The sequence below is a fragment of the Carcharodon carcharias genome, chromosome 31 (assembly GCF_017639515.1).
Source record: "Carcharodon carcharias isolate sCarCar2 chromosome 31, sCarCar2.pri, whole genome shotgun sequence".
NCBI lineage: Eukaryota > Metazoa > Chordata > Chondrichthyes > Lamniformes > Lamnidae > Carcharodon > Carcharodon carcharias.
Window position 1 is genome coordinate 29,180,871 of NC_054497.1, and position 25,832 is coordinate 29,206,702.

A 25,832-nucleotide genomic window follows, 5' to 3' on the forward strand; every position below is an offset into this window, starting at 1 on the left:
TTCATTATCCGTTCTCATTGCGCGTCTAAGTGGTTGCCAGACTTTCTAGGTTTCTCATTTTTCAAAAGTATATGTAGTAATAGTTTGTATTAGATAATGTTGAGAAGTGAACTCTTGTGGATACTTATCTCTTTGCTTTAATGTGAAATGTTTGTGTCATGTACACATCTCAGATGGTGTTCTGGATTGAAATGTGAATCTCTTAGACTTGATTTGGCTTCTCTTTGCCCTTCCTCTTGCCCCAAGGAAGGCTACCTTGGTGCAGAGGCCCAAACCTCAATGTGTGGTTACTCCTTGTGTACGAGCCTGGACCTTGAGTTTTAATAGAAGCGAAATAGTGCAGATGCTGCCGATCTGAAATAATAGCAGAAAGTGCTGGAAAAATGCAGCACATCTGACGCATCTGTGCAGAAAGAAACACAGTTAATGTTTCAAGTCCAATATGACTCTTTGAAACAGTTTTGATGTTATTTAATTGATTTAACACCAGAGATGGTGACTGGCCTGTCCAGGCATCCATGTGACAGCTGCTTGAGAAGGAGCAGGGCAGTGATCATTTGTTACCCATCTTCCCAGCCTTGGGTTGCTGAGACCACCTGTGGTACCCCCACAGCTGCCTGACCAGAAATGGGAACTGAGCACAGACTCTGGAGTAGTCACAGGTTGTAGAGTTCAGTTCCACACACAGTCAACACATGGCTCATTACCTATTGAAGGGGTATGTACAGGCCTGGCCTCTCCTGTTGTCACCTTAATGGTTTAACTTTTGTAAGTTCCTGTGACCCACTGCCTATGGTTTTGTTTTGTGAGCCTGTTTGTGGAGTTTTCTGGTATTTAACCCTTTGATTTCCGGGTTACACTTGTTCTTAAAATACAGACCTTTTTTGCTTTTACCAACCATCATACGTGACCAATGTAGTAAAATTATGAGGAATTGGCGAAATGTATTAAAGCAATTTTTAAATTGTCCCTTCCTCATTATTTGATTTGATGAACTGCTGCGCAAAGATGCTAATTTGCCCCCATAGTTCCCCATGCAGTGAGCTCCCAGGCCCAGCCTGGTTCTTGGGATGCTCAGCTCCAGCAAGCTATTCTAAAATATACATGGAGTAAGGGTGAAGACATTCAACCAAGGTTTGCTTGACCTTGCAGTGTTCAGCTACAGAAGGGCACTGGTGAAAACCTGGAACTAGGCCACCTCCCTCCCTGTTGCCTTGCCCATTGGATGGTCCGCGGTGGAGGGATGGGTCAGGATGGTTGGATGAAATTTTTGCAATCTTCAAAGGGTTAAAGTACAGTGTGTTTCCAAACAGGCTCTACTGCAACATGCAAGAGCTGTTTTACAAGTCAGTCCAATTTCAGCTTTGTGTTAAAATACTAAGTGTGAGCTGAATTGAATGGACATGTGCTGGTGTTGTACAGAGACTTCAGCAGAGCCCTCCCTGCAAGCCACACAGATGAAACTGAAGCGAGCACGGTTAGCTGACGATCTGAATGAGAAGATTGCGCAGCGCCCTGGTCCCATGGAGCTGGTGGAGAAAAACATCCTTCCCGTGGATTCCAGTGTCAAAGAGGCCATCATAGGTAAATGTGGACCTTTAAAAGTTTTAGTAAATGTACCCTTTCTGTGAGCTGCTCTGCAAGGCAGCAGTATAGCTTTTTTCTTCTAACCCCCACCCCCCCAACCTCACCCACAGCCAACTTCTATCCTTCTTCCATGCTCAGCAGGTGGGACCACGCCAGGGTAGACATTTTATGTGCCCAGAGTTGGTGATCTCAGGCAGCTACCCTTGGCACCCCTGGGTTTTGGAATCAACCTTTTTTTTTCGCTCCTAACCCATGTCAATTAAGTCCAGTTGGAATGATGCTTCCAGGCCCAAGATGGCTGAACAGTCCACACTGACATTTGCTGTCAAGTTTCAGGTAAGACCAGTGGCTGATTTGGCTAGGACTCCTCCCAGGAAGTGTGACACTTCCAGGAGGAGGAAGAAAATACTGAGGGGGAAAAAGAGATATGCCTCCAGTGGCAGGATCTGAATGTGTTGGAACACATATCATATTTCACCATACTGGGATCCATAGGTTTCTCTCAAATTTTAAATTAAGCACAGAAGCTTTCATTTACCAGCCCCATGCAACAGCTCTCCTGGTGCATAAATTACTGCTGCTTGGGTGCAGTCCTACAGGATCGTTCAGTCCCTTTGTCACCTCATCCAAATTGGAATTCTGCATTTGTGAACTCACGGCAAGTTAGTCAACTACGAGGCATCACAGCCACATCTGATCACACCCTGTTTTGTTGGATTCCACACCCCGCTATGGTGTGAGCTATTTTTAGTGACAATCATTTCCTGAGTTTAAAACTTGATTACATGCATAGTCCCAAATGTGATGATCAGAATCACAATCACATCCGAGGCTTACATTGAGTATATGTTTATTCTCCCTTTCCTTTGCTGTTCTGCAGCACCTCCTGAGAAATGGCAAATGATTCCTGGAAACCCCCGGGCACATCACCAAATTGCCCACTACTTGTGTGAAGTTGGATGATGAGCGTTGGCAAAATATTTGGACCCTTGGAAATCAAACTGGTTTCTGCCCTGTTGATTTCCCCACATGAACAGTTCCAACAGCGCTTGAACATTGGGACAAGAATGGATCATTCAGCCCTTTCAATCTGTTCCACCATTCAGCCAGAACATGACTGACCTATACCTTAACTCCAGCCTTGAATCTGTAAACCTTTAATATCCTTGTCTAACAAAAATCTATTGGCCTGAATTTTGAAATTTTCAATCGATCCCCCAGCCCTAAAACCTTAATGGGAGAAGAGAGTTCCAGATTTCCACTACACTTTGTTTGTAGAAGTGCTTCCTGACATCACCCTGAACTGAAAGCAGTCAGAAGTGAGGACCTCAATTGATTTTTCTCTACCCCGCCCCTTTCCCCCTCCCATGCTAACTGGGGCACTGAGGATAACTCTATTGCCTGTACCAACCTATTTGAGATCAGCTATCTCTGGGTGGATGAGGAATCCTCTTCACTGTAATGAAAATTATAACAAAAATTCGTGCTGAGGCCCATCTGGCGCCATGTTTATCTCTGCTAATGTTCAAGGAGTTTGGGTTTCTCCCTTTTTTTTGAATTTGCCGAGTTTTATTGAGTGATTTCTGTTAATATGAACATCAGCAGTGTTATACTGCCCTTTTTGAGAAACGTTTCTTGTACAATGGTCACAGCTTGTTCACTCTCCCCATGTATTATCTAAATTACCATTTGCCCGTCAGCCTTTTCTTTTCCTTTTTTATTCTTTCATGGGATCTCGGCCTTGCTAGCTAGGCCAGCATTTGCTGCCCCTCTTTAATTAGCCTTGAGAAGGTGGTGGTGAGCCAACTTCTTGAATTGCTGCAGCCCATTCTGTCGCGGTTTGTTACAACTGAGTGGCTTGCTAGGCCATTTCAGAGGGCATTTAAGAGTCAGCAACATTGCTGTGGGTCTGGAGTCACATGTAGGCCAGACCGGGTATGGATGGCAGATTTCCATCCTGAAGGACTTTTATTTTGGTGAACCAGATGGGTTTTTATGACAATCAGTCATAGTTCATGGTCACCATTACTGAGATTGGCTTTCAGTTTATTCTAGATAATTCTAATTAATTGTTCTAATTAATTGAATTTAAATTCCACAAGCCGCCATGGTGGGATTTGAACCTCTGAACCCAGAACATTAGCCTGGATTACTGGTCCAGTAATGTTACTTACTGTGCTACCATTTCCACTTGAGCTATCCGAATAGGTCAATTGTGCCACACATTTTTGGATTTGGGAGTCCCTATGTTGTTGTTTGTGTGGGTAATACGTGGATGGGGAAAAACCACAATTATTTGATATCTTACACCTATGTGATAACTAACCTCCAGGTGAAAGGGAGCCGTGGCATAGTGGTAGTGGAATCCGGAGTCTAATGCTGTGGGGACATGGATTCAAATCCTACCACAGCAGCTGGTGACATTTAAATTCACTTAATAAATTGGAATTGAAAGCTAGTTTCAATAATAGTGACCATGAAACTATCGTAAAAACCCATCTGGTTCACGAATGTCCTTTGTCATCCTGGAACTTCCTTCCCAACAGCACCATAGGTGTACCAGATCAGATGGACTGCACTGGTTCAAGAAGGTGGCTCACCAGCATCTTAGAGCAATTAGAGATGAGCAATAAACACTGGCCTCGCCAGTGATGTTCACATTCATCAAAAATTTTTTTAAAAATAAGCTAAAGCTTGCCAATCCAGAGATGGTGAATAAATAGAAAGATTTCATTGAGGTAAGTAGGATATTAAATGGCATATTAGTGTTTCCCCCACCCCTGCTTTGCCATGACGACTGTTCGTTTTCAAAAAAGGACGAAATAAAACTCTCCACAAGAGAATTTAAAAAAAAAATGTCATTACTAAAATGTTTTTGGATCTCTGAGTTCAGGTGACATTTAAAAGGTTCCCTTTAATTGTTTTAAAACGTGCAATGTGATAAATGTGACAGAATGAAGCCATTTGGCCCATTTTGCCTGTGCCAACCCCTTGGGAGACTATCCAAATAGTCCCGGTGCTCTGCTCTTTTCTGATTCCTGTGTTATTCCCAACTACCATTTTTGTACCTGACTAGCAGGAATATAAATTTCTTGTCTAAATTGATTAAGTAATTTGTCACCATCCTAAAGACCAGGAACGCCATTGTTATAGCTTATGATTTTACATGTTGCTTTGTTTTAATAATGTCAGTCTGAGAGACTGGAACTGGATCTAATGTGGTGTATTTAGTATGGAACATTTAGAGACCTTGCTCACTGTTGACAGGTAATAAAAGGAATCAATCAATCTCTTCAGCTACTGCTGCCTCATTTGACGCTGCTTACTTAATGCAAGAGAGTTCATACTGCCAGAGACATTTTTGATGAGCTGCTGCTTGCCAATTCCTGATTTGTCCTGTTAGGTCATTTTGGCGCAGTACGGTGGTATGATCTCATTGTTGTAACCCATTGCGCTCAGACACCCGGTCTCCCACAACATTGTATTCAACACAAACAAGGCCCAGCAGAACAAGCATTCAGGTCAGATGTCAATTCACATGTGCTTAAAGCAGAAAACAGCTTGCAGTATAATGTCCATGTGTGTGTTGCGTGATTCTATTTATAAACATCCTCAAACTAGTGGTATCCGTTTGCCAAAAGTCTTTAAGTCCCACTGGATGGAATGTTGAGTCAGACATTTTGGCTTTACTGGCCAAATACTATGAAGCTGTACTAGCAATAAATAAATATTAAGTGAGTGTTTGTATTATTTTGCAAACATCTTGAGCTGTCCACGCTAACAGTCATTGGTGGCATTTCCCCATCACTGAGGAGATGGTGCTGAGTTGACCATTTCCATATCCCCAGGCCCTCAAAATTTAAATGGTGGAAAGCTGTGGAAAGGCGTCAGGCTGAGAGTCAGAGGAAGTTAATTCTGCAGGTGGCTGTGCTGTACCTGACCTTGGAGTGCTCCCATTTCAGCAAGTCCCAAAATCAGAAAGTGCTCCTTTCCCCAACACTTAACATCCTTCAGTTTCTGAGCACCAAAATTTACAAAGTTTGTCTTATAGAGCTTATCATAGGCCTTTACATATTAACCTAGACACTGGCAGATGATGCATCTGGCAAATATCCTAATGCAGAAGAATGTAGGATTTGAGAGAATATGAAATGCTGTATGGCGGACTTTTCAGTTTAGCATTTAGTGGGAGCATAGAGTATTTACAGTTGTTTGGATTGTGAAGTCAGATTTTTAATGAACATTTTTAATTTTTAAAATTTTGCGTTACAGATGAAGAGAGGTGTAGTTGTGGTTGTGTAGATGAGCATGACCATACTCCCCAGCAGTGCAATGGTGAGTGTCACATTTGTTTTCAGCCAGCTGGATAGGATGTTTGGTTGGTTGGCCACCAATGGCCAGGGAGGGTTACTCTTACCTGGCTTTAGGGCTTAGTCCAGCACAGTCCCTACAGGAGCTGAACAATTTAAATAATAGAGGCTGATTATCTTTAGTCTGGTCTTGTTGCCATTTTGTTGCAAAGACTTTTTGTTGTTTAAAACTGTTTGGTTAATGTGGAATGGCAACACTGTGTATGGCAGCGACTAGATTTTAAAATCCTCAGCCTTGATTTCAAACCCCTCCATGGCCTCACCCTGCCCTATGTCTAATCTCCTCCAGCCATACAGCCAGCCTGGATCCCTGCGCTAATCGAATTCTAACTTCTTGCACGCCCCCACTTTACATCGTTCCATCGTCTTCAGCCGCCTAGAGCCTAAGCATTGGAATATATTCCAGAAAACCTCTGCTTCCCTCTTCTTCTTTAATGCTCCTGTAAACCCACCTCTTTGACTAAGTAAGCTTTCTCCTTAAGTGGCTCAGTGTCAAATTTTGTTTCACGAATTAAATAAAAGCAAACAATCCCATTGTGCCTGTTTTCATTGGAGATGGTGCTAATTATAGAATGAGTTACAATTCACTAAAAGTTTATTGGATGAGGCACTCTTGTATGAGAAAGTCTTTTATACTCTGGTGTTCTGCCAGGGTGGCATTCAAAAAAGAAGTAAATGTTTGGAGTATTGTTTGTGTTTGCTGATGCACCAGGACCGTGCTAGAGAAATTCCATCAGCTATGCTGCCTCTGCCACATCTTCCTGATTCAATGGGAAGACCGTTGAACAAGCAATATTCTCCTCCTTGAAGCCAGCTCCACAAGTGTTCAGGCAAAACTGATGACCGAAATGCGTCTACCCACCAGGCCCTGTTCTCTCAACTGGCCACTGTTCGGGGGGCTGGGGGGAGACAAAGAAAATGCTTCAAAGATGCTTTGAGGTTCTTCTTGAAGCGTGGCAGCATTGACATTAATGATTGGGAGGAGCTTGCTGCCACTCGTTCAAAATGGCAACAACTTGCCCATCAAGCTGCATCACACTTTGAGTCACAACGTCTTCATGATGAGGCAGAGCGACAGCAGAGTTAAGAAAAGGAAGTAAATCCTGCACTCCGGATCCTCTATCTCATGGGAGGTCCTGCCCCATGTGCCCAAAGATCTGTGGGTCGAGAATGTTCAGTCACACGAAGACCCATGGCAGAAAGTTGCAACCCTGAGCAGGTGTCATCCTCAAATCGAGGGGCAGCTGACAAAGACGACATCTGTGTTTGCACACTCGTTTTAGTATAACATTAGGAAGCTAGGCTCTTCTAGGTGCTTTTGGTGTTTAAGCCCACATGCAATGGGGCTTTTATTATCTCTCCAAGCCAGGGCTGTTCTCCTTGGCAAAGAGGAGATTTAATGGAGCTTTTCATATTCCTGAGCCTGGACAAATTAGATGGGGAGAAATTGCTCCTGTTGGTGGAAGAATTGAAAGCGAGGTTTAAGGTGATTAACAAAAGAAGCAACAGTGACATGAAGGAAAACATTTTTATGCTGTGAGTGGTTAGATCTGGAACCTATACTGGAACACTACCCGAAGGTATAGTGGATGCAGAGTCGATCGAGCCCTTCAAAAGAGCATTGGGTAATTACCTGTGGAGAAGATTTGCAGGGCTACAGCGAAAAGGCAAGGGAGTGGGATTAGGTGAGTTGCAGAGAGAGATGGCACAGACACAATGGGCTTGAAAGGTCTCCTGTGCTTATATGATTCTATACATGGCTGGGCAGGATGGAGTGTTGGGTAGGGGTTGGAATGGTGAGTGGCTGGTCATAATGCTATAGACATCATGATGCAGGCTTGATGGACCAACTGGTTGGAGCATGTCCCGACCTCCACACATTGAATTGCACGTCAGAAAGTCAGAGGCTCTTTCATGCAGGGGTAGAAACTGAGACACAATTACTCTGTTTCAACCTTCTGCTTGTTCCAGGAGCTGCATTGGACAGATCTGGAGCAGAGATCACACACCAAGATGATACAGGCAGACTAGTGGGAAGCAAAATGACTTGGAGTTATGTAAAAGCTTTGATGCTTTTAATGATTCCTAAAGCAATGAAGATCTAATGTTGGAATTGTTGCATTATACTTCGACTGGACAGGTTGAATCAGAAGGATCTTATTGCATAGCCATGTGCTCTATTTGATTTCTTGAGTAGCATGGGTTAGGATGAGAGCTGCCTTCAGTAGCTATGGTGACAAGTTGGTGTTGGTAGATGGTTTTTCCATCTGGGTCTGGTCTTTAATGGATCCCAAAAGAAACTTGTTTAATCTTTATACCAGGTTGCTAATGCATGTCGTTTCTCCCACAGATAATCATGTGCCGTACTCTGCATTGGCAGACAATTCATCGTTCGACGAAGATAGCAGTGACGCCCTTTCACCAGAGCAGCCAGGAAGCCACGAGTCACTGGGGTCATTGCCATCCCCCACAGAAGCAAGATCTGCTGATCCACAACATCCCCTTCTCACTTCTTCAACCCAGGTACTGTCCTTTCACTTACAACCGGCCTCCTGAATGAAACGTTCATGTTGAAAGTTAGCTGGTCAACCTTGACTTCAGTTAGAGCATCTCTCCATTCTTGGGATAGATCCACCATCTCTTACTAGTATCTGTCAGCACGCTCTTCATTGGCAGCGCCAAATAACAGATAAAAATGATGCTGAAGTTTTAAATATTTTTAAAAATATTAAAATGATCTGCCTTTTCTAGTCAGAAGTTGGCAACATCCACCAGACAGAAGGGTTGTGCTGGAGAGGCTCCAGAACAATACTCTCTTACTCCCTTATTTTTTCCTGCTTAAGGTTTCGTGGACTGGCAACTTAGCTCAAAAGGGCCATTCTTGCATACATTGCATATTGACACACCATTCACCTGTGGCCAGCATCGCTGTCTCAAAGGTTGAGATGGCCTTTCCCGATGAAATGTTCCTTTTTTGCACATGTAGCTTGAGGATGAGCGACATCAAAAAAGCTGCCTTACTCCCATTCCACCCTCCCTCTTCCACCTTGAAACCATCCTGCAACAGCTTCAATTAGATTCACAGAGGAGGTAACTCTGATGGCAGGTTTTGGAGACCCACACAAAGAGCTCTGCTGCCAGGGCAAAGTCACTGGGGAGTTTTACATTGCAGAGTACCTACCAAATGAGAGAGAAGCTTATTGGCAACTGCCGGTGCTTTAGCAATATAAAAATAACCCCGTGGAGATGTTTGTAACAGCTGAATACCACTCTTCCTTACGATGATCAATAATTAATGATCTGTTTCTGCTCCAATAATACAAAATAAAAATACTCTGGAAGTTGAAAATCTGAAATAAAAAAAACAGAAAATATTAAAAATACTCAGCAGGTCTGGTATCATATGTGGAGAGAAAGGCAGAGTTAACGTTTCAGGTCTGTGAACTTGAATGAGATCATTTTCTGCTGTTGTACACCAGCAAATATTTAAAAGTAATGATCGCCCTGTGTGACCAGAGTCCATTGGCTTTTGTTCTCCCGTAAACAAAACACCATCCCGATATAATCTGATTTTTTAATCAGATCCAATCTAGAAAATGGGGAATAAAAAACAAAAAAAGGTTGGAAATACTCAGCATGTCCGGCAGCATCTGTCGACAGAAAGCAGAGTTAACATTTCAGATCGAGGATCTTTCAGCAGACCTGAAGGAAGATAAAAATGTAATAGGTTTTGAGCAAGTGGTGGAGAGAGGAGGAAGAGCAAAAGAGATGGTCTGTGATAAGGTAGAGGTTAAATGATGATCGGCAAAGGTAGTGATAATGATTGTAGTAAAGATTTGTCCTGACTGATTGTGAGTGGCTGAATAATAAACAGCTGTATCCAAAATCAAAAATGTGAAAATCAATATTGGCACATAAGGGGAAAAACACAGAGGACAGAGTTTATTGTCCAAAATTGTTTAACTTTGATTTTGAAGGCTGTAATGTGCCCAACTGAAAGGTGAAGTGCTGTTCCCTGAGCTTGCATTGAGCTTCATTGAAATACTGCAGCAGGCCAAGGACAGAGATGTCAGCGTGAGAGTATTCAAGATGGAGAATTAAATTGGCAAACCGCTAGAAGCTCTGGGTCATGCTTAGGAACTGAGCAGAGGTGTTCTGCAAAGCTGTCACCAAATCTCCTTTTGGTCTCGCCTAGAAAATGGGGACTTTAACGGGTGTAGTAAGTAAGATGCTGGCCCTTCACCTCTGACATCTGGATTTTAATCCAGCCTAAACTGTGGCTCAGTGATAGCACTGTCAGCGCTAGTCAGAAGGTTTTGGGTTCACATTCTCATTCCAGAGACTTGAGCATAAAACCTAGGCTGATACTGTTGGAGGTGGCATCAAACTGAGCCCCTGTCTACCCCTCTTAAGTATGGATGTACTTGAAAAAAAAGCAGGGGAGTTCTTCCTGATGACCCCCCCCCCACCCCCCCAATATTTATCCCTCCACCAACATTTAAAAGAATGAATTGAGTAGTTATCTCATTGCTGTTTGTGGGAGCTTGCTGCGTGAAAATTGGCTGCTACATTTCCTACATTACAACAGTGACTAAACTATAAAAAAACTTCATTGGCTGTTGTGAGGTTGCAAAAGGTGCTATAGAAATAAAAGTTATCTCTTTCTGTTAGGCTGAAGGATGAGCTGGAAGGTTCATGTGACTATGAAGTCAGTCTAGTTATTCATGGACTGACGGTAAAAAACTGCCCTTAGAGCAGCACCCACTTGGCAATCTGGTTCGGAGAAGGCCATAGAATGGCTATTGTGAGAAATGTCTCATAGGCCTAGTGGGGTTGTTCTGCAGGGTTTTGGGTGAAGGCAGAGTAAAGGTGAGTCTGCATGTAACTGTAGTTCCCTTGACCTGGGAGTGTGGTAATGGGTGTATCAAGTGTTCGAGTGCTCAGCACTCCCTTTGAACATGTCACCCAATCACTGCGAATAATCATTGTGTGCAATGTAATCATTGCCCAGTGAATGGAACGTTCTTTGAACCATATACATTGCTTCATTGTGACCACTTGCTAACATGGAATCTGACACTCCATTTCACAATGTGCTCCGTTTTCCACTGATAGACAAGGCAGTTTATAATGTAGTTTGCAGGATTACATTTGAGATTCTCTATCAATACTCCTTGCTTGTATCCGTTTGCTATTTTGCCGTTCTAAGGCTAGGAAAGGAAAGCAATCAGCTGCTCACACCCATCCTCTTAGTGCTGCTCTAGATGCAGCTTGTTACGAGACCAGAGCAGAGTGGCTTGATCTTCATTGTTCCAAACCATCCATTTTTTAACCATGGTAATTACACCTGTTTACAAAGGCACTGTGTAACCATGGTATCCACTTTTGGCTGCCTCCTATTGCTATGCTGCTGATAATGGGGAAAACCAATTAGCCTGCTTGGAGACTGAATGAGAGGCAAGGACAGAGTGTGTTGGCTAGAGCTAAGAAACTAAAAGGTGTCATTACATTGCCAAGCCTATCCTATAGGCCGCCAAGTAGTGGAAAATATGTAGAGGAACAAATATACAAGGAAATTACAGAGAAATGCAAGAATTATATAGTTATAATGGAAGATTTTTACTATTCCAGTCTGGATTAGGATAGTTAGTGTGTACAGAGTAGAGATGGGCAAAAATTCCTTATGTGTTCAGGAGAATTTTCAATATTAGTATGTTTCCAGTCCAGCAAGAAAGGAGGATTGCTGGACCTGGTTCTTGGGAATGAATGGCCAAGTGGATCAGGTGTCTACAGGAGAACATTTAGGGGACAGTGATCATTGCATCGTACGACTTGGGTTGGCTATGAAAATGGCAAGGAGCAATCCAAAGCAAGAGTAATTAATTGGATGAGAGCAAATTTTAGTGGGGTGAGAACAAACCTGGCCCAGATAAATTGGAATCAAAGGTTGGAGGGCAAAACTGTAACTGAACAGTGGGCTGCCTTTAAAGAGGAGATATTTAAGGTATAGACAAGAAGCATTTCCACGAGAGGGAAAAGTAGGGCAAACAAACCCAGAGCTCCCTAGATGACGCGAGAGTAAGACAAAGCAGATAAAAGGTGCATATGACAGATGTCAGGTGGATAAAACAATTGAGAATTAGGCTCAGTATAGAATGTTCAGAGGGGAATTGAAAAACAGAAAAGACGAGCAAAGCGAGAGTATGAGAAAAGACTGGCAGCTAACATAAAAGGGAATCCAAAAGTCTTCTGTAGGCATTGGTAAAAGGAGGAGTGGGACCAATTATGGACGCAAAAGCTGATTTACGCATGAAGGGGAAGGGCATGGCTGAGGTAATAAATGAATACTTTGTATTTGTCTTTACCAAGGAAGATGCAGCTATCCAGATCATGGTGAAAGAGGATGTAGTTGATGCACTTGATTGGTTTAAAATTGACAAGGTGGAAGTATTAGATAGGCTGTCTGTACTTAAAAGTTGATAAGTCACCAGGACCAGATGAGATGCACCCAAGAATACTGAGGGAAGTGTCAAAATTGCAGAGACACTGGCCAGAATTTTCCAGTCTTCCTTAGATATAGGGTGGTATCAGAGGACTGGAGAATTGCAAATGCTACACCCTTGTTCAAAAAAAGGCTGTAAAAATCAGCCCAGCAACTTCAGGTGGGATGTCAGTTTAACCTTGGAGGTGGAGAAGCTTTTAGAAATGATAATTTGGGACAAAATTAACCTGCATTTGCCCGAGTGACTATTAATTAAGCAAAACCTACATAGACTTGATCAGGAGTGTAAACATTTTAAGTGTTTAACAAACTTGCTTGAGTTTTTTGATGAGGAAACAGAGAGGGTAATACAGTTGATGTGGTGTACATGGGCTTCCAAAAGGCATTTGATGAAGTGCCACACCTCACATTTGTGAGCAAAATTATAGATCATGGATTAAAAGGAACAGTAGCTACACTGGTATGAAATTGGCTGAGTGACAGGAAACAGAGTGGTGGTAAATGGTTGTTTTTTGGACTGGAGTAAGGTCTGTGGTGGGGTTCCCTAAAGGTCAGTGTTAGGACATTTGCTTTTCTTGTTCTGTACCAACAACTTAGACTTTGGTGTACAGGGTACAATTTTAATATTTGCAGTTGACGAGCAACTTGGAAGTAATATGCACTGTGAGGTGGACAAATGGTAGATAAAATTTAATGCGGAGATGTGTGAAGTGGTTCATTTTGGCAGGAAGAGTGAGGAGAGGCAAGATAAAATAAAGGGCACAATTCTAAAGGAGGTGCAGGAACAGAGGGACCTGCATGTATACGTGCATAATTCACTGAAAGTGGCAGGACAGGTTAGGAAAGTGGTTTAAAAAGCATGCTGTATCCTGGGCTTTATAAATTGGGGCATAGGGTACAAAAGCAAGCAAGTTATCATAAACCTGTACAAAACACTGGGTTGGCCTCAGCTGTAATATTGTGTCCTGTTCTGGGCTCCACACTTTAGGAAAATTTGTGAAGGCGTTCGAGAGTATGTAGAAAAGATTCACAAGAATGGTTCCAGGAATGAAGAACTTAAGTTACGAAGATAGATTGGAGAAATTGGGGCTGTTTTCCTTGGAGGAGAGAAGGTTGAAAGGAGATTTGTTAGAGGTATTCAAAATTGTGAGGGGTCTACACAGAGTCGATAGGGAGAAACTGTTTCCATTGGTGGAAGGATCCAGAACCAGAGGACACTAGTTTTAGGTGATTGGCAAAAGAAGCAATGGAGTAGCAAACAATATTTTTACGCAATGACTGGTTATGATTTGGAATGCACTCCTTGAAAGCGTGATAGAGGCAGATTCAGTCATGGCTTTCGAAAGGCAGTTGGATCATTATCTGAAGAGGAAAATTTGCAAGCCTATGGGGCAGAAAAGGGGACTGGGTGAATTGCTCTTGCAAAGAGCTAGCACAGACTCGATGGGCTGAATGGTTGTCTCCTGTGCTGTAACCATTCTAATGATTCTAATACAAACATCACAATACCTGAAACATTTTTAAAACTTTGAAGATTGCTAGTGTCACCGGGTGCTGTGCCAGTAGGCCCTCCACATGCTGAGTGCCAATCACAGCTGAGATGCCAAGTGTAAAACAAGGGCTTTGCTTCAGGGGTTTGGTTAAATTTGAAGGCATTTAGTTATTCCACATTCGACTTTTTGGAGCAATACTGGTAAAAGTCTGGGTGCCATTTGGCCCTTCAGAAGGGAATCTTGCTGGGTTCAGAGATCCACAAAAGAACAGAAAGCATTGTATTTTAAAAAAAACCTCTTCCTCAAAAAAATGTATTGGCATTTCCCAATATTCCGTAAGGTTTTGTAAGTTGGATTGGGAATCACACTTGTCACCTTCTTCATAGTTAACTTGTTCTCTTGCAGTATCTTGTATCGTTGCCAACTGGGACAGAATTGAGCAAGTTAAAGCCAGCGCCTGACCAACAGATGGCAAAATTGGCAAATGGTGTGTCATCTCCAGCTGCCAAACCCACGCCAACACTTATTAAAGTAAGCAAATCTTGGAAAATATTTGTACAGTAGGATGATGTGTCATCTTAACAAACTGTGGTCCGAATTCTAGAATTGTGAAGTTGACCAGACGCTGACTGTTATTTACATGAAATTGTGTGGTCCAAAATCTTTGTTTACTTGTTTATTTCCTTGCCAACTTTTTCTCCCCTCCCCCTGCCCTGCCCCACCCTGTCCTGTCGGGAGTTGACTCCTTGCTAGGATATGGTTTTCTGAGCATTAGTTGGTCTTCTCTGCCAAGTGGCCATTTATTTTTGTGAAACCTTTTCTTGTCAGTAATGTTGGTGAGCTATTCATTCACAGGAGGTTATGTTGATCCTGCCTGATCCAAACCCCTCATAATCTCACATCTGGTGACTGGATGGTGGTGGGCTCCCTGGCAGTATTGTCCCCCCTCTCACCCAGCAATAACTCGTGGCTGGTTGAAAGAGACCAACTCCACAGGCAGTGGGATGGAACCCGATATCCCCCGATCTTTATGGCTCTGCTGCCCTTTGAATAAGGTCACTCAACTATCTAGTGAAAGCTCCATCCAGTTATTCTAACAAATCTGTTTGAGCTGTCCCTTGGTAAGTCACTCACCATTCAGTTTCCAGGAAACTGGGTTAACTAGTTGGTAAAAACCTTGCTGAGTCTTGATTACTGGGAGCATTGGTTTTTAAGATTTATTTCAAGCCAGTCGGTAGATAACAGCTTTGCATTTTCAAATTATTAATTACATATTATAATCTCATTTTAGCAGAAACTGTGACAATCTCTCCCGACACCGGCAGAAATTTTTGACGGTGTTTTTTCACCCAATCCGCTTCCTTCAACATTCACTCCCTTCATCACCGATGGACAGTGGCAGCAGTGTGTACCATCTGCAAGATGCACTGCAATAACTCACCAAGCCGCCTTCGACAGCACCTTCCAAACCCGTGACCTCTACCACCCAGAAGGAGAAGAGCAGCAGACACACAGGAACACCACCACCTGCAAGTTCCCCTCCAAATCACTCACCATCCTGATTTGGAAATATATCGCCCACTGTGACTGGGCCAAAATCCTGGAACTCCCTCCCTAACAGCACTGTGGGTGTACCTGCACCACATGGACTGCAGCGGTTCAAGAAGGCAGCTCACCCCCACCTTCTCAAGGGCAATTAGGGATGGGCAATGAAAGCTAGCTTAGCCAGCGACGCCCACATCTCATGAATGAATTTTTAAAACTAATTATGGACCCAGAGGCACACTGGTTATGAAGGTCTCCAGTCGACAGCACCTCCCCGCCTACAGAAACTGCATCTCTGTGGACTTCGAGCCAAGCAGCCTCCTGCCATTCATTGATCAGGGTCACTCGTTAACAATGACTACGGGGCCAGGCTATACCAGAGGTGTTCAGTATTGGTGGCACTGTCAGCACCTTGAGGACAGGTGAAAATTGGCAGAGAGAGAGAAAGAGAGAGAGGGGAACAATGTAGATAATTCCAAAGTGATGGGGTAGAAATGTGCTCATGAGGAATGTTATTTCTTTAGCCCGATGCACTCGTACCACAGCCTATTCCATCAATCACAAGCTCCACCCTGTACATCTACAGACTTGACTGTTCTGCTTTTGTCATTTTGTATTGAGAGGGTTAATCCACATTAATACACGTTTTGTTAAACTGTGATACCAGCAGAATGATTCTATGGGAAGTTTTAATCTGGGAGAGATCAGGCCAGTTGGAGCTGCTGGGCATGCCCCCTATCTTTCAGTCTAATTCTAGATTTGGGGTGCTCGGACTGATCTCCTACAGCTGAAAGGCCCCTTTAAATCCTCATTTTATTTGTTGGTGGGTGCGGCCTAATGGACTGTTGTCTGAGGGCCGAATGCCGCTGTGAATTTTTGTAGAAATCCTGCCTTTTCATCAACTTCCTCAGCACTCAACTCCTGTTTCTCCCCCTGCTCAAAACTAAAGCCACCTCCATACCATTCACCTTGCCTCCCCCCTCCCCCACCCCCTAATTTTCACTCTGGGGGTCTCAAAGCCTGAGGCATTAAAATGGGCCCACACCAGGAAAACATTTTGGAAGCACTGGTCTGGTTTGTTATTTAAAAGCAGTATCTTGATTATGTCAGTTGTACTGTATAAATCACACTTCCCCCTTGAGCATTCAAGGTGAACTCAGATTATATTTCATGCTGCTCCCCACTTGCAGCAAAGCCAGCCCAAGACAGCACGTGACAAGAACCAGCGGAGCAAGAAACTGAAGGAGCCAAAATCCCGAGTGAAGAAGCTGAAATACCACCAGTACGTCCCACCAGACCAGAAACTCGACAAGGCCACACTGCCCCTGGACACGGCCTATTCCAAACTACTCCAGCAGCAGCAGCTCTTCCTTCAGCTCCAGATACTGTGCCAGCAACAGCAGCACTACAACTATCAGACCATCCTCCCTGCACCTCCAAAGTAAGAGCCCAGCCTGTCAGTGGTGCCTTTGCACTGGAGTTGTTTTTAAGGTAGCAATTTATTGGCTTGGAGATTGCTGATATCAGTTGGGTTCGGGTGTACCTCTGAGCCGATGCAGCTCATCATGTGATTTTTGAGCCATAGATGACAGTGAGGGCCCAGGTTTAGTTCTTGGCCTGTGCTGAATTAACTGATCTTGACCAAGGCAACAATTGAGCCTCATTGCTGTTGCCTTAAGGAGGGAGGGAGAGAGAGAGTCAAGCTCCCTGCTTCTGATTGCTGAACTGTTGCCCTTGCTGGAGTGTGTGCGCATAAGTGTGTGGAATGAGGTCAGGGTTGGGCCCTGCTGCAGGACTCTGCACCGTCCACTAGCATGGCAACACTTCCTGGGTGACACATGGTGAATGACAAAGGGAGGGGAACTGGAGGGTTGCCAAATCAGAGGCAAATGAACCAGCGACTGTCTGAGAGAGGTGGTGAGGACAGGTGGTGGTGGGAGGTGTTGGATTGGTGGGGGTAGGAAAATGGAACTGTAGATTTAACCTCTTCCTTCTCCTCCACAGTTTGCAAATGTTGATGCGGTTACTGCTGGTCTTAGTGTCAGACTTGAAGTTCCACTTTCACAAGTGTGAGTGACCAGTGAGAGCACTTTGGTTGGTTCCCTCGGCTACAAAGGATAGCCAAGCCCACGCACTTCCTTTACTTCAATATGCAGCTTCTGCACTGCCTGGCCTTTCCCCATAGTGGTTGTGTTTTGTGCCTACTGTATTTGATACAGATCATTATGTAAAACTGTGATGGCTGGTGGAATAATGTGGTGGAATATCTGGGACCAGGGGGCATTTCACCTCATTTGTATCCAATTTCTTAAAACGAGGTCTCTTCTTTCTGTGCCCTTTTGTAAAAATACAGGACACTTTTGTGAGCTTTTATAATTCTCCCTGCCCCCCTGCCACTGACTTATCTACTTTATTTCTCTCTCTCAGTGTTGAGGTTTGGCATCACAGTCCTGAAAACCCACCAGTGTACCACCCAGTGTGTCATTTATCAAGTGTATGCCCAAATTGTGAATGACCGCGGCTTATCTGACCTAGCAGTATGCTTGCTGGGCTGATGTTTTGGAAAGCACCAGTTTCATAGTGGTTTCTGTAGAAGTGCTGTTAGGTTTGTATGAAGAAGAGAGAGAGAGAGAGGAGGCTCGTGGAAAATAGACCAGTTGGGCTTAATGGCCTGTTTCTGTGAAATAAATTTCTGCTCTGTTTACATCTGTTGTCAGCTCCATTATTGCAGTGTGACTGCACGTGGCAATGGTTGCCTGTCCAATAAAGGCTGCCTTTTCATTTTGCTTTCAGACCCAATTGTGACCAACAAACAAAGAGCAGTACTGCCTCAGTAAGGACACTGACTAACAGCATGCCATCATCGGGCTCTGGTGGACTCACCCGGCAGAACAGCTGCACGTCCACCATCAAACCACTGACATCACTGCCCTTCAACCTCGATGATCTGAAGGTCAGTTGCATTCTACCTCCTTTGTGCTCCAAGACCTGCCTTGTCTTTCTGGTCTGTCATTCGGTATGTTGTGAGTGAGCCGTCAAGTATGATGGGTGTAGAGCTTTTCACCCCTAGCCCCTCGCTGTCCCTGCCCTACTACCCTCACCTGGAGGTGGTGATTCACACTGGGATGCTGTACTACCAGGGCTGGGGACTTTACAATATCTTATCTGAATAATCCCTCCTGTGAGAGCAGAGGTAATAAGGCTACTTAACTGAGAGATGGAGCATCACCACTCCAGGAAGGCACACTCTCTAACTGGGATCACTGAAGAGATGGCCAACTTGATGCACACTGGAGATTGAGCCTGTAACTTCCTGGTCTGCCTGGTTTACTATCTGTGCATTCACCCAGTGAACTATTGAAGGAACTTCAGTGATTATCTAATGAAAGCTGTAATGATTTTTTTAATGTGGATTTAAGATGAGAGAAAGTTTAACAAAAAATGCTGGAAAAACTCAGTAGGCCTGACAGCATCTGTGGAGAGAGAGAGACAGATAACGTTTCAAGTCCGTATGACTCCTCTTCAGATCTGAAGAGTCATACGGACTCGAAACGTTATCTCTGTCTCTCTCTCCACAGATGCCATTAGGCCTGCTGAGTTTTTCCAGCAGTTTTTGTTTTTATTTCAGATTTCCAGCATCCGCGGTTTTTTGTCTTTATGATAAAATTGAACAACCGTCTGCCCTCCCAGATGGACAGAAAAGATCTCATGGCATTGTTAGACAAAGAGCAGGGGAGTCCTGCTTGGTGTCCTGGCCAATATTTATCCCCCAGCCAGCACTTAAAAACAGGTTATCGGGTCATTTATCAAATTGCTGTTTGTGGAAGCACATGCTTCTCTGTGTTTAGAGGCAAACTGCATAACATTTACAAGCTAAGGACCAATATAAATCAACAAGTGGATTACCTTAACAACAGGAGGTGAATGAACAGGATGGTAATTTATAGGGAATTACCGTTAACATATAAAACTCCACATGATTTGTAAAGTTACAAAACATGCCAAGTATATCATCTGCACACGAAGATACAAATTAGGAGCAGCAGTAGGCAGTTTGGCCCTGCGAGCCTGCTCCGCCATTTGATAAGGTCATAGCTGATCTGATTGTGGTCTCTACTTCCCTGTCTATCGCCTGTACCCTTTTGGCTCCCTTGCTAGTCAAGAATCCATCTAACTTGGCCTCAAAAGTATTGAATGATCCAGTCTTTGCTGCTCTCTGGGAAGAGAATTCCATGGACTAAATAACCCTCTGAGAAAAAACTTCTCCTCATCTCTGTCTTAAATGGGAGACCCCTTTTTTTTAAAAAAACTGTGTCCCCTAGTTTCCAGTCTCTCCCATAAGGGAAAACATCCTTTCACCATCCAACTTTATAGCTCTTATATGTTTCAAAAAGATCACCTTTCATTTTTTTCTAAATTCTTAATGGATACACGCCCAACCTTTCTTCATAAGACAACTCCTTCGCCCCAGGAATCAGCTGAATGAACATTCTTGCACTGCTTCCAATGTGTTTATATCCTGTCTTAAATAAAGAGACCAAAACTATACACAGTAGTCCAGATGTGGTCTCACCAATGCCCTGTATAACTATAGCAAAACACCCCTACTTATATTCCATTCCCCTTCCAATAAACAACATTATATTTGGCTTCCTAATCACTTGCTGTACTTGCATTCTAATTTTTCCTGATTTATGCACCAGGACAACCAGATCCCCCTGTACTTCAAAGTTCTGCAATCTCTCTATTTAAATAATGTGCTGCTTTTCTATTCTTCCTGCCAAGGTGAACAAGATCACATTTTCTCACATGATACTCCATCTGCCAAATTTTTGCCCACTCACTTAACCATCCATATCCCCTTGCAGACTCCTTGTGTCCATCGCAACTTATTCTCCTATCTACCTTTGTATCATCAGCAAATTTAGCAACCGTGCGTTTAGTCCCTTCCTCCAAGTCATTTATGTGGTTGTAAATAATTGAGGTCCCAGCACTGATCCCTATCGCACTCCACTGGTTACATCTTGTCAACTTGAAAACGACCCATTTATCCCTACTGTCTGTTTCCTGTTAGCTAACCAATCCTTTATCCATGCTAATATGTTAAACTGCCCACCACCCCATGCTCCATGAGCTCATAATTTGTGGAGCAATCTTTGATGCGGCACCTTGTCAGATGCCTTTTGGAAATCCAAGTACACCACATCTACAGGTCCCCCTTTATCCACATTGCATATTACTTCCTCAAAGAATTCTAATAACTTAGTCAAACACAATTTCCCTTTCTCAAAACCATGTTGACTCTGCCTGATTGCATTAAGCTTTTCTAAGTGCCTTGCATCTCGACTTTATTTACCAGCCTTAGCTTCATGTCCCTGGATATCCTTACTTAGCAGTTATCTATCAATCTCAGTCTCTCAAGCTCCAATTCTCCCAGCCTTTTGGGGGAAACGAGGTGACAGAATTATTTGACCTTTTGTGTGAAGAGTGCAGCCCCCCTGTCTCCAGCAATGTGGACCAAAGGCCTTGAAGCAGAAATGAAGAACATTACAGTGCGAGGGATAATGATGTAACAGCAAGGACTGACTGATTGCACTTGGTTCTCACTAAAACACTTTACCTGACAAACTGCTGCCCTGTTTTTTATAAGGTGCTACTCAGTGAGCTATACACCATGCCTGGCCAAAGAAGTGTGCACCTTTTTGTGTCTTTGGGCCCCCATCTGTCAGAATGAAACCTTGGGCAGTCTGCTGTCTGATTCCCTGTTTCCTCAGCACTCCTCTGCTCACTGCCACTGGCACCAGTAACTTGGTCCATGGTGGATTCTTAATAAACTTGCACCCTGCCATTTCATGGCATCTTTTAATCGAGTGTAAGCAAAAACTGACCATTTTTTTAAAAAAAAAGTAGTTTCACTTGGAGATTTTAAACTAGTAAAGTGTATCTGGCATCACCTGTGTTGCAGCTCACAGGAATGCAGTGGATAGGGTGGAGGTTGCACTTGAAGCCCATTTGAGTCTGAAGAACTTCTGATGTTCAGGTCATTAGGTGAAGGCAGGAGAAAGGGAGGGAGTTGTTTCTCCAGATGTAGAATTGTTCACTGAGGGCCAAATGGATTTGGAATACAAGCTATCAGTGACTTACAAATTTAATTTTTCTCATGAATACAAACGGCAGGAATTGCATCAGTGGTAGCCTCTATTTTTGCAATGAATCATGATATATTTAATGCTCTTTGGATTCACTCATCTTATGGTTATACATGATTAAATCCTTTCCGTATAAAGCAATGCTTCTGACATCTTCATATTTTAAATGAGATTTTATCTTTATATTGTTCATATGCTTACCATTGTTCATCTCTCAAAATCTTTGCAGAAGTTAACATCCCTTAGGCCACCTGAGAGAGTTAGTGGTTTTGACCCTGGTTGTCGAGCCTGCAGGCTGCCTGTCCGCCATAACGGATTGTAAAACTGAATTCAGTAAATCCGGTCATTTATTCAGGGTTGCCATCAAAAGCCAACAAGTTTGCAAACATCCTTCAAGAAAGGGAACTTGCTGTCCCCACCCAGCCCTGTCTTCATGTTGCTTCAGCCTACTGCCTGTTGTATCAACAGAAAAACCACCGACAATTCATTAGGAGGCCTTGCGGGGCAACTGGGGGATGGGCAAGAAATGCAGCCTTGCCCCGTCTGCCACGTTTTAATATTGCCTTTATCCCGGACCTTTATTGCTGGATGTTGTGATTCTGCTTCTAGCACTGCCAGTTCTTCAAACAAAAACTCATCTAACCCATGTCAGTATTAATAAGCAGGTTTTAAAGAAGCTTTGAAATAAGCATTTTATTCTGGGTTGGTGTCAATATTTCCAAACCGACTGCAGGTGGATGCATTTCCACCGGAACTTTTCTTTGAGACTGCGCTGCCCTTTTCCAATTGTTCCAGAAATATCTCAAATGGATGTTGATTTTCCTTTATCCCAAGGGCTATGTCACTCCCTGAATTCCCCAAGACCCTGAAGCCCACTGGTACCTTGCTGCCAGGGCCCCCCTTCCTAGGCAAGTTGTCAGCAGGCGGTTTGAATACAGGAGGACTTGTCTTCCTATTAGTCTTAATCAGTAATTCTGGTCCGTCTCACCAAGGAGGACATCACAGAAGAGGACCTTCTGGCCATTCTTTGAATACGTTATCCAGCAGGGTCTCTGGATGGACTGTATTTGTGGACCCACTAGCAAAGTGATTCAGTCGTAATTTTGAAAAGGAAATTGGGCAAATACTTGAAGGGGGGAGAATTGCCGGATTGTGGAGAAACAGGAACTTGGTTAGTTCGTTTAAAGAGCTTGTGCAGGCATGGTAGCCTGCTTGGACTTCAGCAAGGCTTTTGATAAGACCCCGCAAGGTAAGAGCCCAGACCGTTCAAGGCAATTTGGCAAATTGGATCCAGAATTGGCTGATTGGCAGGAAGCAGAGGGTGATGGTCAAGGGGTGTTTTTGTGACTGGATGCCAGTGTCCAGTGGGGTTCCACAGGGATCGGTGTTGGGTCCCTTGCTGTTTGTGGAATATATAATATATAAACGATTTAGACTTTAATGTAAGAGGGTTGATCAGTAGGTTCGCAGATGGCACAAAAATTGGTGGGGTAGTAGATAGGAGGATAGCTTTAGCCTTAGATTACAGGAGGATATAGACAGGCTGGTCAGATGGGCTGATCAGTAGCATATGGAATTTAATCTGGATAAGTGTGAGGTGATGCACTTGGGCAGCACAAACAAGACACGGGAATACATGATGAATGCTGGGACCCTGGGAAATACCGAGGATCAGAGAGACCTTGGTGTACGTGTCCACCGGTCCCTTAAGGTAGCAGGACAGGTAGATAAGGTGGTTAAGAAGCATATGGGATACTTGCCTTTATTAGCCGAGGCATAGAATATAAGAGCAGGGAGGTTATGCTGGAACTGTATAAAATGCTGGTTAGGCCACAGCTAGAGTATTGCATGCAGTTCTGGAATCCGCATTATAGGAAGGATCTGAATATACTAGAGAGAGTGCAGAGGAGATTTACCAGGATGTTGCCTGGGCTGGAGAGTTTGTTATGAGGAGAGATTGGTTAGACTGGGGTTATTTTCCCTGGAGCAGAGGAGATTAAGGGGGGGACATGATTGAAGTGTATAAAATTATGAGAGTCATAGATAGGGTAGACAGGAAGGAACTTTTCCCCTTGGGGGAGGGATCAATAACCAGGGGGCATAGATTTAAGGTAAGGGGCAGGAGGTTTAGAGGGGATGTGAGGAAGAATTTTTTCACCCAGAGGGTAGTAGGAATCTGGAACTCACTGCCTGAAAGGGTGGTAGAGGCAGAAATCCTCATAACATTTAAGTATTTGGATGTGCGCTTGCACTGCCACGGCATACAAGGCTATGGGCCTAGTGCTGGAAAATGGGATTAGAATTGTTAGGTACTTGTTTAACCAGTGCAGGCTCGACGGGCCAAAGGGCCTTTCTGTGTGCTGTAGACCTCTATGACTCCATGACTCTATGGCTGCGTGGCCTCCTTCTGTGCTGCATGGCTCTACACTGAGCTGTGTCTATTTTGGCGTGTTTGACGTTTTTTTTCCTCTGTCGGTAGGTGGCTGAACTGAAGCAGGAGCTGAAGCTACGAGCCTTGCCTGTATCTGGAACTAAAACTGATCTCATTGAACGGCTGAAGAACTATCAGGAGCAGAACAAAGGTGGTGGGACTCCGTCAACCACAGCACCTGCTGTGAGCAAGACAGGCACAGCCACTTCGAAACCCGCTGAAGTGATGGTCGCCTTCCCGTCTGCCCGCCTGAGCAACACTACAGCCGTCGTCACCAGCGTCACTCCTGGGGACGTAGCGGTCACTACGGTGACCGGAGGATCCACAGTGAAGTTGAGCAGTATCAGTTCCACCCCTCCAGTGTCACCCGCCCCCTCTGATCGCTCGGTGCACAGCATGGAAGAGAGCGCAACACCAGAGGCGGTCACTGAGTCCCTCCAGTCTTCGCCCATGCGCGTCATTGGCAAAGATGAGCCTGCCTGTATTAATGGGATGATGGGCGTTGCCACGCTGGTGCCCAGTGGCATTCGAAGCAATAACCAAGAGTCGCACAGGGACACTCAAGCTGCAACCAAGGATCTGATGTTGCAGGAAAAGGACAAGCAAATCGAGGAGCTGACCAGGATGCTGAGACAGAAGCAGCAGCTGGTTGAAGCCCTCCGGCTGCAATTGGATCAGGAAAAGAGAACCCAACTCCAGCAGCCAGCCGTGAGCGTGCCCTTGACCATACAGAGCGGCCAGAAAATCATTCCCGTCACCATCAAGCAGGAGAGCCCGCCTTCCAGCTGCCCATTTTCTGTGTTGTCCACACCCTCGGCTCCCAATAAATCCATCCCACTCCTCAACCACGCCAAGCCCCCGAGGAGAAGCCCAAACCCTGCCGATGCCCCCGGGACAAACTTGGTGCCGATGAAGACCTTGATGGTGAAGCAGGAGACCAGCGCAGGCACCTGTGAACAGCCCACACCAACATCAACCGTCCTGCTGAGCCCAGCGCAGTCGAATCGGGTGACCATAGGGGCACCGAGGACAATCACACCGAACCAAGCTCCCAGCCTGCTGGCTAACGGAGTGGGAACACACATCCTCCTCACAGTGACTCCACAGAGCAATGAGGTGCACCGTGTCCCCCCCACTGTGACCACTGCTAAGATTCAATCACCAATACAGGTACTCAATTCATGGAGCTGTTTCAATTTCAAAGGGCGAGGTGGGGCTCTGCTTCAGCATTCCCCTCCCCATCCCCTGAATTATATTGAACGCATAGCACAGAAATGGGCCCTTCGGCTCAACAGGTCCAGACTAACCACCTCCTATCTTGCTTCATTTCACCATATCAACATAATGAGGTAGGTGCTGAGAGAGCTTGACGAGGGAGATGTGAAGAGGCTGTTTTTCCCTGGAGAGTTGAGGACTGGGGCGGGGGGGTGGGGGGGCTGGGGGTCAGAGTCTCAGGATAAAGAGGTGGCCATTTTGCATTGAGATGAGAAATTTTTTCAGTAGAAGGGTGTGAATCTTTAGAATTCCCTACTAGAGGCTGTGCATGCCCAGTCGTTGAGTATATTTGAGTCAGAGATTGACTGATTTTTGGAATTGGTAGATAATGTAATCAAGAAATATAGTGGTAGGTCACAGAAGCAGATTTGAGGTAGTTGATCAGCCATGATCATGTTGAATAGCAGAGCAGGCTTGAGGGGCCGAATGGCCTACTCCTGTTCCTATTTCTTATGTTCCTATAACCTCCTAGCTGACTTC

General features: G+C 44.3%; 1 protein-coding gene across 7 annotated transcripts in view; it reads left to right on the forward strand.

The window, feature by feature from the left end:
- The window catches only part of LOC121271830 (myocardin-related transcription factor A-like), a 227,890-nt gene that overhangs the window by 175,657 nt on the left and 26,401 nt on the right, over positions 1 to 25,832 (forward strand). For 5 of the 7 annotated variants that reach the window (XM_041178134.1, XM_041178135.1, XM_041178130.1 and 2 more), the window contains 7 exons: positions 1,423 to 1,584; positions 5,860 to 5,922; positions 8,308 to 8,480; positions 14,358 to 14,483; positions 16,688 to 16,938; positions 18,291 to 18,450; positions 24,126 to 25,247. In XM_041178134.1, the coding sequence (XP_041034068.1) occupies positions 1,423 to 1,584; positions 5,860 to 5,922; positions 8,308 to 8,480; positions 14,358 to 14,483; positions 16,688 to 16,938; positions 18,291 to 18,450; positions 24,126 to 25,247 (2,057 nt within the window). The remainder of the gene's footprint in view (positions 1 to 1,422; positions 1,585 to 5,859; positions 5,923 to 8,307; positions 8,481 to 14,357; positions 14,484 to 16,687; positions 16,939 to 18,290; positions 18,451 to 24,125; positions 25,248 to 25,832) is intronic. The other 2 variants (XM_041178132.1, XM_041178129.1) reach the window with 1 other exon arrangement.